The following is a 13356-nucleotide window of genomic DNA, read 5'->3' on the forward strand; positions in this document are numbered from 1 at the left end:
AATGATTATTTATGGTTAGAACATAACAAACGTTTCAGAAAAATCTAGAGGTAAACATGTAAGACAATTATAATGGTATAAAAAAAAACAAATTCAACTTTTTTTTAACATGAAATATGTAGAGGTAGATGACAGTGCTTTTTACATTGATTAATTATTCTATGATATTTGTGATTATCATTTTACAGCCCATTCTACTGTTACCTATGAAACACCTGATTTCAGTGTATCTCAATACTTTTGTCCAGTTAGTGTTGAGGAAAATGAAAGTCATTATGTAGGAAAAAAAATCCTTTTTTTTTTCTGTACAAAAATTTACAGTCAATTTATTCAATTTCAATTTAGTCAATTTATGCCATGAAATAATTCATTATTATTTTATATACATTCTCCTTTAGATAAAACATTGTGTGTCTTTCAACTGTAAATTGTCTTTGTTTGCTGCCATTTACACCAAAGAACAAACTAGAAGCACTCGGAGAGCGCAGACCTCCGCCAAGGCTGATCAGTGGCCCCCCCTGTGGGCCCCCCCCACCCCCGATCACCACCAAAATTTAATCATTTCTTCCTTATCCCATTTCCAACAAACCCTGAAAATTTCATCCAAATCTGTCCATAACTTTTTGAGTTATGTTGCACACTTACGATCAGTGCCCCCCCACCCCCCACCCCGTGGGCCCCCCCACCCCCGATCACCACCAAAATTTAATCATTTCTTCCTTATCCCATTTCCAACAAACCCTGAAAATTTCATCCAAATCTGTCCATAACTTTTTGAGTTATGTTGCACACTAACGGACAGACAAACAAACAAACAGACAGACAAACAAACAAACCCTGGCAAAAACATAACCTCCTTGGCGGAGGTAATAAGTCATACCCCCATAACATCTTGTCATGCAAATCCTTGCTGCGTTATTACAGTGCACAATTTTTCACTCCAAACTGTGAAAAAAAATGCTTTACTCTCATTATATCTGACAGAGTGATATATATTTTCACCTGTTATTTTTATGATCCTCATTTCAGGACATATGCAAGAAAGGTTAAGGTGCACCTTGAAAAATTTTCTCGGACGGTGCGCGTATTTGATGTATGACATGTTCGTGAGGCAGAAGCAGTCGCGTTTTTGACACACTGATCTGAAAGTGCATCTGGCTTTGTTTTCACACCATCAATCATAAGCATAACCAGTTAACCAGAGAATTCATGCATGCTCTGACAGTCATTCATCTGATCATTTCAAATCAAGACAAATTCATTCTGCCACTTTTGTGAATCAGTCCAGTCTTTGACCTTCATCTGCTTCAATTGACTGTTCTTGTCTGTGTTTCTGTTTAATTAAATGAACAGCAGGGTAGGTTGTAATGTCTGTGGGATGTTGACATAATTTACTTTTTTCATGCCCCTCTCTCTGCCCTCATGTCTTGTCTCTACCTCCTGTAATCAACCACCCAGTGCTTGAATACAGAGATAAGCTATTCACTCACTCACACCAAAAACATTCCAGTAAGGAGAGAGTCCACAACCAAGGTATAGTGAAACTATCTCCTCCTTCTGCCACTTCCTAAAGCGCTCCCCCTTTTTCTAATGCTTTTTCCAAGCTTTTCCTTTCTCTAACCTACACAAGTGGTCACTAACAGGTCACACACTGCACTGCCCCGTGCTGCAAACCACCTTACAAAAACATTGTGAGACATAGTACTAATCATCGCTGACTTTGTGAGTGCTCTTCTGGGAGCTGTGGTTTTTCACAGACCAATGTGGCTTCTCTAATGTGGCCCTCTCCATTGTTAATGTGTTGGCTCAGCAGGACTAACTGTGCTCAGTTTAAGAGGCTGTGGAAGAAAGGAAGCTGTTTATCATTGCAGACCATACGTGAATCACAGAAGATGATCATTATAATAAAAACTGCTCAGATAATCTGTAATAAGAAAATATTCAGTCAATACAAATGAAGTCACAGAAAGTATTTTGTTTTGATTGGCTGGAAAAGTCTAAACAGCTGACCTATTAATCTTACACTTAGATGTAAACAACTGACATACTAGATTGTGTCTATGAAGAGTCAACTGCTTTTGAAACTGATCCAGGGTCAGTATGTCCCTCAGTAATACAGATTTAAAGGTAACTGAACTTAATAGTCCATCTGGTTTCAGGTTTCCATGCCTTGAGCACAGAAGATAATATTAATCGCAGTTTTAGAGCCATACATATGTGACTCAACCATGAAAAGTCATGTCTTCCCTGATAATGCTTCATGCTGTCGGTAAAATATTGCATGCTGGTTTTCGGAGAAACAGCTTCTAGACTTGTTGACTTGCAAAGAAATCCAAACAACCTCTGCTTCTAATATCTCACCACCCGAATCGCAGAGGCAAGTGCTTTGTTGGTGGACTGAAAGAATGAAGGTGTTTACATAATCCCCGTTGTACTGCTCTGCATGTAAATGTGGTCCGCATGTCATGTGTTGTTCATCATTCAGTCTTAGTTTGTTTGACAGCATGTGTACAGCTGCGGCGTTCGAACAGGCCAGCCACTGCGCGAGTTTGTGTGACTTTTGTTTGCATTTATGTGTCTGCAGGCATGTGGGCCAGCCTGCGCTCCAGCAGCCGACTCAGCCAGCACCATTCGGCCGCAGACGTGGGGGCCAGGCTAGCGGGGAAGGATCTGGCGCCCCCTGCAGGTAGCAACAGTCTGCAGGCTCAGCTCCAGAAACATCAGGCTGCTCTGTACATCTTCGGAGAAAAATCCCATCTGAGGGTAAGAAAGGAAATAAATCTACCACTGAGGATATTTCATTGTGAATTGAATTAAAACTTGGTATTGTAGTAATTTGACACATCCATATTTTTTATTAATGGACTGGTGGCTACTCGGCTTTAAGTGTTGAAGTCTTATCAAAACATGTCCGTTATTCTAATTTTTAAAAAAGCATGCTATACAAAGTTAATTATGCATGATCTGTCACTCAAAGAGTTTTTATTCCAGTGTCAAAGCTTTGGTACCCAATACTTGTTTGGCATTATTGAGCAAAAATCCCATAATTAAAAAAAAAAAAACAGTTATCTCATTAAAAACGAGTCTTCTGCACCTACTTTCCCTTTTTGCAGGTTGGAGAAAATGTACCCCATGACATGAGATTTTGACCAATCATAGGTGTATTTAGAGTGGCAGAGGCAGGCTGTTCTGTCTGTGTTGCCATGGTAATGCTATGCAACCCTTGTAGCAATATGCACATACTATACATCCTTGTAACCAGAAGAACGTCAGCTAAAAGCTCAACAAAGTAATTATCAGAAAACAGAACACAATTCAAATAACAAGCACTTAAATGGGCAAATATCTGAAACAGTCTAAGAGTCTGACACCAGTGTATGTCATGAATAATTTCATAAAACAAAAACCAATGGGACAAACTTTGCAATGCACTAATCAGATCCAGCGGTACATTATTTCTCGGCTCACTGAATGAGGATGAATGAAGTTCAACATTATGAAGAAATGACTGTGAATTTTGTCTTACTTTTGTTATTTTGAAACTTCTGCTAACGGTTAATCCATTGTTTTACGTTATGTCTAAATGATTCTGACTAGAAACAAATGACCTAGAGCTTAAAGGTCAAAGTATCGGACTGAGAGCTTTAATTACTAGTTGTTGGTTATATTGGCTCTAATATTTTATCATCACAAAACACAGCAACATTGGAACTGGCTAATCTGGGGTATTTTGGCTTTGCTTTTCCATAGTAACATAAAAGACATCTATCCTCACATTTAGTGTTTTTTGTTTGGACAGAGAAAAAAGAGCTGCTGATGGATGTTGTGTATTTTAAGTCTGTGCATTTTCCCCCTGATTCTTGCAGTTTCAAGGACTCGAGGACAAAAAAAATAAATAAATAAAAAAAATTATATATATATATATATGTATATATATATATATATATATATATATATATATATATATATATATATATAGCCAGATAGAAACATCTCCTAGGAAAAGATCCTTATTATTAAGTCATTCTTATTGCATGTCCAAAACTGCAAGAGCACATACATCCACCAAGTTCCCAAAGTCCAGGCTCCACCCCTTTTTTTTGGATCTTCATCCTTTGCTTGTGGATACAAATTTCATGAGACTCAATGCAACAGTTTTTGCACGATCATGCAACTGACAGACACACAAGTGGTAATGAATAAAATAACATCCCTAGTGAAGGTTTAAATCAAATACTGTATAATTTACTCACTACCTAATATACTATTGACAGTGAAGCATAAATCATTCAGGTGTTTTTGTGCCCCCTAGAACTGCATACTGACCTCTGGCTATTAAACTTCACACTTCAGCAGCTTTTCTTTTCATCTCAGTATAAAGTTTATGTAGTGATAAGAATAAAGTAAGTCAAACCTGACTCAGTGAGACCTGCAGGGTTTATTGTACGCAGTGGGAGTATAGTTCCTCAAGTGATTCAGATCCACATAGTTTCCTACAAACCCACCAGCACGAAGCCTTTGTACCAGTAAGACATGGACAGCTTTGTGTACACTCATTGTTATTGGCATCGGAACAGAATAAAAACCACTTTGTCTGGACAGAGTGATGTCATGGCAAAAAACAATTAGCTACATCCACAGGACATAAAACTGCAGAACTTTCCTATACTGCGCTGTTGTATTGGATTACATAATATCATACATGTGTTTTCATTTGTCTGATATTTCTGTTTGGTTTGATGTGTTGTACTGCTCTCTATCATTCCTGACAGGGCCTCAGAGTGGACTCCACACTGAATTGTGAGCTGGTGCCAGTGGACTTTACGGACACACGGCAGGTGAAAGCCGCGTTCAAGAAGCTGCTGAGGGCCTGCGCTCCCAGTGCAACGTCAACCGACTCAGAAGACTCCTTCCTCAAAGCCTTGGAGGACTCTGAGTGGATCTTACAGGTAGCAAAACACACAGACACAGCCGAGGTCAGACAATTACATGCACCGTGGCAAATGCATTCGACTCAAATTGTCACAAATCTGAAAATTTCCTCTTCATGCATCTGTATTTTATCACATTCTCAGAGTCAGAAGTTTACATACACATTCCACTTAACATGGATGGGGGTATTTTTAATTAGTTCTCTCCAACATTGTTACCAGTATCAAACGCTTTTGAACCTGTTGCACTAAAATGCATTCATCTCTGAGAGTCTGTCCCCTCTCTGAACAATTTGATGACTGTGTGATCCTGTGGTGTTTGTATTGGTTTACTATTGTTTGTACAGATGAATGTGGTAACTTCAAATATTTGGAAATTAGTCCCAAGGAAAAACCAGACTTGTGGAAGTCTGCACTTGTTTTCTAAGGTTTGGCTTTAGATCCAACAAAGACAATCAAAAGGTCATTGGGTCCAATTGGGGGGTACTTAAATACAGACACAGATGCCCCCCACCCCCATTTGTCTCCCAGTAATGACAGTTAACCAATATGAAGTTATAAACATCAGGACATCAGTGTCCAGGAGCTTCTGGGCTGTTTAAAGAGACAGTGAGTGTACAATCCTCAGAGAATGTGATCAAATAAATACAAGCTGACAGTACACATGGCCATCTGAGCAAAACCTATCATTTGTGAAGTGTGAAAAAGCATCTGAGAGGATTCCACCAAGGTCTCTGAAACTCCCATCCTCTTCGGCGACCCTGTTTTTGTTTTCTGCCAGGCTGCACATTGTGCTGAGTCTTGCTCGTTCAACTGTGTGAGAAAAACCCAGCAGTCACCTCTTACTGCTCATCCTCTGTGTGAGTTTCACATAAAGAATAAATCCACTCTGAAGCTGTTTTCCCAAGGGAAATGGGTTCACAATGATGGGATAGCAGTAGAGCCCTTATCATACTGGTTATCTGATTGACCCCCTGCAGCCTTTGTCCTTACATTGAACATTTTATACACAGTCTAAAAACCTTGTGTGTGGGAAACTCTTCTAGCAATACTCAGTAAGTCATTTACCAGTCGATTCAACATGGTAACGTATGCACATGGAGGATTAATCATTGTACATGTGTTTACATATGTATATGTGTTCGCTTGCACATACAGTATGTTGATCTTCCACAGCTTCACAAGATCCTGCAGCTGGCACTGTTTCTGGTGGAGCTTCTGGACAGCGGCTCATCTGTTCTCCTCAGCCTGGAGGATGGCTGGGACATCACAACACAAGTGAGAAAAATGCACAAATACCTATGAGGATAAACACACAACGGCAAAGGCAGATATGAGAATAGAGCGAAGAGCACGTGGAGTAAAACAGGGACACAGACGCACTGATCACTGGTTTAGAAATGTAATTTGAAGTACAGGAAGTGTATTTTCACAACTATTTTAACGAGCTGTTCTTTTGTTTTAAAGCTACTTTTTGTTTTTAGTCTTTTTAGTTTTAGAGTTAGCTAGATTACCTTTGAAATATTATAGTTGCAGTTGCATAAGTTTCCCTTTTATAAATTTAACAAGTAAAGCAGCAATCTGAATTGTTTCATCAATGTAATTTGTTATTACATTTTTAGTCACTTCTCAGAAATATTTAAAGCAAAGAGTGTTGACCTGCATTGTCCATAAATCTGCCAAAATATTAAAAGGAGACACAAAGCACATGATGAATGTTAGATTCTACATACAATAAATAATTTAAGTGAATGCTGTTTCTTACTTACTATAACAAATTACAATTGCATTTAATTTGTAATTTACTGTTTCATTAACAATACTTGTGAAAAGGCACCAGATCACGTATTTTAACAAATCTTACTGCCTATACATGGACAAAAGCAATGAATTTCCATTTTTTAAAATTTCTTTGTATTTTTAAAATGCAGAAAGGCGGTGTTATCCAGAATGGAGCAGTGCACCCCCACCCGTCTGCATTTAGTGTCAAAACAAAAGTGATAACTAGATGTTGACCACTACATTTCTAGGAATCCTCCACAGGCACTCATGGCATCCGTTCAGATGCCTTTATGAATAGTCCATGTGTGAGTAATAAATCTGGCCCACTCTGCCCCACCTGCTTCTCCTGCTCATCTTTTAATCAGTTCTGTCGCTGTTGACCTGATTATTCAAAGATGAATAATGACATGATCTTGAGTCTCAACGCCTCATGTCACTGATTTCTGCAGATTTCAATAATGAAAGTTCATGGTTCTGATTTTAAAGCGTATAAACAAAAGTCAGTTTCCGTCCTGATCAGTTGTCAGCATCGGTTAGCTGCTGCACTCAGCATTTTGGGCTCATGTTTTTTCTCTGAGCTCATATTTTCCATGTTGACCTGTTAAATTGCACATGTTTGACTTTCAAGAGTGTGTCCTTCAAATGTGTTTACTGGGTTTTGTAATGCCCTGGGCTGCTGTTTTAAAGTGCAATTTGTGGATCCCTTATGCCAGGCACGTGTTAAGCTCGCAGCGTCTCTCTCCACGGGCCACCGGCTCCATCACGCCAGGTCCTGATCAGGCCCACACAGGCAAATGGGCTCCATATGCTCTGGCTCTCCTGCACGTCCACGGACCATAGACACCCAGCAGACAGGATGCAGAACTGTCTTTGCTTTTTTTTCTACTTTCTAAACCCAGGTTTCTGTTTCTCCTTTTCATTTGCGGTCTAACCCTCTGTAGCCACTCCCCCTTGTCATGCCCCGCTTACTTGCTCGAATATGCCCAGTCCGTTAAAGCCTCACAGTAATAATCTAAGGGGCTTATTTTGGTCCTGGGATGCAGGGGCTCTCTACCACTCGAGGCTGGATGTTCTTGTAAACCCCGAGGGGAAGCCACGGACTGTTTTTCCCGCTCATTCCACACACGTCAGGCCTCATTAGCTGTGTTGGAGGAGACACGGGCAGGGAAGCAGGCCAAGCACATTGCATGTGTAGACAAGTGGTTCTCAAATGGTGTTTTGTGGACTGAGCTCAAGTGCGCCTGAAGACTTTGCTGCAATGTTATATAAACATTATTGATAGCAGATGATCAGTTTAGCATTGTGTTGTTAGAAGATGGGTCATCTTCAGCATGTGGTGTTCAGCTTTTAAGGTGACACGAACAAAGTCGTACCATCCACTACCGGTGGGCATGAATGTTCTATTAGTGTGTGTCTAAGTAATTAACTGGAGGTGGAAATTACAGAATACCCCACAAAATGAGCCTATTTTGGTAAATGGTCGCCAATAATGATCGTATCATGATCACATGATCTATTGACGATGACTATCATGTGCAATGATAGAATGCTTGTGTGTGTGTGTGTGTGTGTGTGTGTGTGTGTGTGTGTGTGTGTGTGTGTGTGTGTGAGGGAAGGGTTTCTGCTTGTTTTCTACCCATTTATTTTAGTTGCTTTTATTTGGATTGGTATTTTTACAGTAGGTTATATAATTGATGCACAGATTGGATGATCCTTTTAATTTTGTTGTACTTGTTACAGTGACTTTAAAGATATTCTATTCTATGTGACTCTCAAGGAAGAAGAAAAAAGACAGCTAAAAGGCAAAAAACAGGAGATATGCATTTAATTACTGCATTTTGGTATCAGTTTCACAAAATTTAACAGCAAACACTTTACCAAAAAAGCTGTGAGTGTTGGTTTAATTCCTCTTTAAAACACACATAACACGGTCAAGGCAGACGGCCATCCTCCAGGAGTCTGGGTCTGCTCGAGGTTTCTGCCTGTTAAAGGGAAGTTTTTCCTCGCCACTGTCACCACTCACAAGTGTTTGCTCTTGGAGGATTCTGTTGGGTTTCTGAAAATTGGCTTAGAGTCTGGTTTTGACCAACTCTATATGTAAAGTGTCATGAGATAATTTTTGTTATGATTTGGCGCTATATAAATAAAATTTGATTTGATTTTGATTGATTTGATTTGATTTGACATACTCACTACAACTTCTACATGAGCCATAGGTCTTAATAAAAAAAATAAAATAACTGAATGAATAATGTAATGCAAGAGTAAAAATCTGTAAAAATAACCATACTGTACTTGGTCGTTATTTTATTTTAATCTTCCATAGAAACAGAAAAAAATGCCTCACATAAGACCACACTTAACAAAACAAAGAAAACTAAAACTAACTAGAAGCACTCAGAGAGCACAGACCTCTGCCCAGGCAGATCAGTTCCCCTGGATTTGGATGAAAATTTCAGGAAATGTTGATACTGGCACAAGGAACAGATGATTAAATTTTGGTGGTGATGGGGGGTGGGGGGCACTGATCTGCCTTGGCGGAGGTCTGCGCTGTCTTTTCTAGAAAAGCACTCATAGAGCGCAGACCTCCGCCAAGGCAGATCAGTGCCCCCACCCCCCACCCCTGATCACCACCAAAATTTAATCATTTGTTCCTTGTGCCAGTATCAACATTTCCTGAAATTTTCCATTCAAATCCGTCCGTAACTTTTTGAGTTATCTTGCACACAGACAGACAGACAAACAGACAGAAAAATAGACAGACAAACCAACGCCGACAAAAACATAACCTCCTTGGCGGAGGTAATTAACCCCAGTGCTGTTTAGTGACAAGTTCTGCTGCTGAGCTTTTACAGTTTCACACTCCTAATGTTTTCTTTCCACTTTATTCTTCTACTGTAAACCTGTTTTAAGTTTCATTACCAGCATCCTTGCCACCATTCCTGCTGCCTAAATCATGTTACATTGTGATTCAGCATTTGACTCTGACTTGCTGCGTAGTTAAATAGAAAGCAGAAACATTAAGGGTTAGAGTAATAGTAGTCTCTCTAATAGTCTATTCTCCCTTCATAAGAAGAATATTCTCATAAATACGTGCAACAGCCACTTTAATCAAATGTGCAATAACTTGTTCTACCTCCCAGTACTTTATTATTATTATTATTATTATTATTATTATTATTTCCTTGATATAACACTCTATTTTATAGTGTGTATTTGTGTCTGTGCAATAACTGTTTTTATATGTTTTAGCTGTGTTTATGTGTTGTGTTTGTATATGTCTTTTTTAACTCCATGACTCAGGGAAACCCACAAGAATTCCAGTGTACCTATACTGTGATGTATCTGTGCAAATGGCAAAATAAAGTTTTCTAGTCTATTCTAGTAACTTTTTGCCTTTATATAAGTAGGAACGTGTACATGAGCTCATTTTTTTTTTTGCATCTCTGCAGGTTGTCTCCTTGGTGCAGCTCCTGAGTGACCCCTTCTACCGGACTCTGGAGGGTTTTCAGGTGCTGCTGGAGAAAGAATGGCTGTCCTTTGGCCACAAATTCAGCCAGCGGAGCAACCTGAGCCCCAGCAGCCAGGGCAGCGGCTTTACACCCATCTTCTTGCAGTTCCTGGACTGTGTTCACCAGGTGACATTGAACCCACCACACTCTCACCTCTGACCTCCGATGCCGTCGAGCATCTCTGCCCCTGATATGTGACTTGCCTCAGCTCTCAGATGAAGACTTACTGTCATTCATATCTATGTCATGAGCTCATCACACTCCACATAAAAATAGAGAGGAGAAAGTAAAGAGGGTGAGACATTCATTTGTCATGATCTATACATTTGGTTTAGTTTTGCACTTCCTATCGCGTTCCTATTGCTGGACACATAATTCAGACAGTCAGGCTGTTGCCCAGATGGTGTGTGAACCCAGTGATCAGCGCTGAGCTCTCTCTCCGCTCGCGTGTTTCAGCATCCCTTCATATTTCAGTGCGTGTTCAGAGCTGCATGTGGAAAACTGCAGTTTGGAGGATTGAGAACCTCTCAGGGGGCTTGGGTGTGCTTCAGGATTTTGGTGTGGGGGGAGTGGAGATGGAGGGTTAAGAATGGAGCCGGTACAGCTGAGGTCCAGACAGAGAATACTGTGAGTTTTTTTGGTTCCCTGGGGTCACACAGCCCACTCCCATACACTTACATCAACACATAGTTTCTGCATTTGTCTTTTGAAACTGTAGGCTTGGCAGCTCAGGCAGTTTGGCGGGGGTCCTGGGGTCTAGAGGAGAGAGGACTCGGACACAAGCTCAAAATAGAAATGCCTCATCTCCAAAACAGCTGTTGTTTTTGCCAGGAGACCCAGGTGGCCTCAAATATTCAACATTCACATCTTCTCTCACTTTGACACTAACTGGATGGGAACAATGGACCTGCAGTCCCGTTGGCTCGGTTTAGATTGTGTCTGGCGGCGATGATATCACTGACCTTTGCCCCCTTGAAGACGGAGGAGGTTCTTCCTGTTCCTAATTGGTCATTCATGCATTTGAGGGACGTTGTGTAGCTGCGACACAGGGACACAATCCAGCTGTGACACACACTCTGACCCCCCCTTGCTGTTCTGTGTCCCTCTCTATCTAACCATCTTTATTCATATTTTCATGTCTTGGCAGATTTTGGAGCAACATCCTCTGGAGTTTGAGTTTAATCATTATTATCTGAAGTTCCTGGCTTATCATCACATCTCTAACCGCTTCAAGAACTTCCTGCTGGACTCAGACTATGAACGCCTGGAGCATGGTCAGTGTCCTTTAGTTTTATACTGTAGATCAGGGGTGTCAAACTCATTTTAGTTCAGGGGCCACATTAAGCCAAATTTGATCTGAAGTGGGCCAAACCAGTAAAATAATAACATAATAATATATAAATAATGGCAACTCCAAACTTTCTTCTGTTTTAGAATGAAAAAAGTAAAATTATGCGATGACAATGTTTGCATCTACCAACTATCCTTTAAAACAATGTGAATAACTTGAGCAAACTGAAATTCTTAAGAAATCTAAGTGCAATTTCAACAGTATTATGTCTCAGTTTATCATTTGCACATGTAAATTACAACTTACAGATGACAGTGGATCAACAAACACATAAAACATTTAATAAAGAGGCAGAATATTGATAAACTTACACTTCAGATATTTCAAATTTTTCATATTTGTTCAGGTTATTTGTTTTTTTGTGAAATGATTGTTTGTTTTAGTGTAAATACAGTAAAATGACATAAAAATGTTTACATTTAGAAGAGAAACATTTGGAGTTGAGAGTATTTATAGGTTATTATGATAGTATTTTACTGATCTGACCCACTTGAGATTAAATTGGGCTGTATGGTGAACCTGAACTAAAATGATTAATATCTTCAGTGCAATTTTACATTTCACAAATTAATCCCACGGGCCAGACTGGACCCTTTGGCGGGCCGGATTTGGCCCCCGGGCCGCATGTTTGACACATGTGCTGTAGATAGTTGGATTTTTACTCTGTTTTAACCGATCAAATGCTTCTAGGTGAGTGAACTGTTGATTTTAGATATCATACCCCTTCACTAGCGTAATGACATAAAGTACATAGTTTTACTCAAGTACTTTTACACCACTATCAAATATCTCTGGTACATTTCTCTGACAGCCTTGGTTTGTTTTCAGTTTTTCATCACCTTCCTGTCAGTGGGGTTGTGCAGTAGATAACACTTCCACCTCACAGCTAGAAGCTTCTGAGTTCAATTCCCCATCGGTCCGGAGCTGTTCTGTGTTCAATTTGGCCTCCTATTAAAAACAGGTGTTTGTAGGTTAATTCTCCAGTCCATTGCTTTGACTAATGTACTGATGAAGATCTGGAGTTGGTTTCCTGAATACCTTCAATGGCAGCTCACTGCCTCTAATATGCTAATGCTAATGCTAGGTGCTGTGTATTGTGGGGTGTAAAACGTACAAACCAAGTTTTCCCCCAGTGATAATAAAGTGAGTAAACCTTTACCCCTTTGAATATTTGTATTAAATTGAAAAAAATACCTTCCCCCTTCAGTTAGTAAACTCTTTAAAAACCCTCTTCGATTAGCTCTAAAATGCTTTGCCACTAATGCTGAAAATAAGAATGTTGTGCTAAACCCATTAAAAGTTGATATTTTACAGGTGTGTTCTTCTCACAAGACGGTAGCACTACAATATTACTTAAAACCACAGCATCTGGTTTAAGAAAATAGCGCAGCTTGTGGAAGAAAACACTCAAATTATGTACAAAGGTATAAAGTTAAGAGAGTTAGATGGTCAGAAATGCATAAAACCACCATAAAAAATCATTAGCAAATGTCTGTCCTCTTCATATATTGTTCTGTATTCAACTCAGGACCGTTAGTTTGGCCCCAGTGTGATCCACTCAAAGTTAACAAATGGACCTCACTAGCTTTAATAAAAACGGTATTAATATACAAATAGGATAATGTGCTACTTGCTAATGCTAGGTACACCTATTTTTCCTACGGGGGTAATTAAGTGAGTTAAGCTTTAGCCTAACCCTTGAATAATTGAAGTAAATTGAAAAAAATTCCACTGCTTCAGCTAATAAACCCTTTTGGATTAGCCATATAATGCATTGAAA

At 39.6% G+C, this 13356-nt stretch overlaps 1 protein-coding gene across 2 annotated transcripts in view; it reads left to right on the forward strand.

Annotated features, from left to right (window-relative positions):
• The window catches only part of sbf2 (SET binding factor 2), a 113357-nt gene that overhangs the window by 89897 nt on the left and 10104 nt on the right, over nucleotides 1–13356 (forward strand). Inside the window, exons 30-35 of one of the 2 annotated variants that reach the window (XM_030130811.1) lie at nucleotides 1459–1533; nucleotides 2585–2763; nucleotides 4773–4949; nucleotides 6108–6209; nucleotides 10166–10351; nucleotides 11373–11499. In XM_030130811.1, the coding sequence (XP_029986671.1) occupies nucleotides 1459–1533; nucleotides 2585–2763; nucleotides 4773–4949; nucleotides 6108–6209; nucleotides 10166–10351; nucleotides 11373–11499 (846 nt within the window). The remainder of the gene's footprint in view (nucleotides 1–1458; nucleotides 1534–2584; nucleotides 2764–4772; nucleotides 4950–6107; nucleotides 6210–10165; nucleotides 10352–11372; nucleotides 11500–13356) is intronic. The other variant, XM_030130812.1, reaches the window with a different exon arrangement.

This window comes from Sphaeramia orbicularis, chromosome 3 (genome assembly GCF_902148855.1).
Source record: "Sphaeramia orbicularis chromosome 3, fSphaOr1.1, whole genome shotgun sequence".
Lineage (NCBI taxonomy): Eukaryota > Metazoa > Chordata > Actinopteri > Kurtiformes > Apogonidae > Sphaeramia > Sphaeramia orbicularis.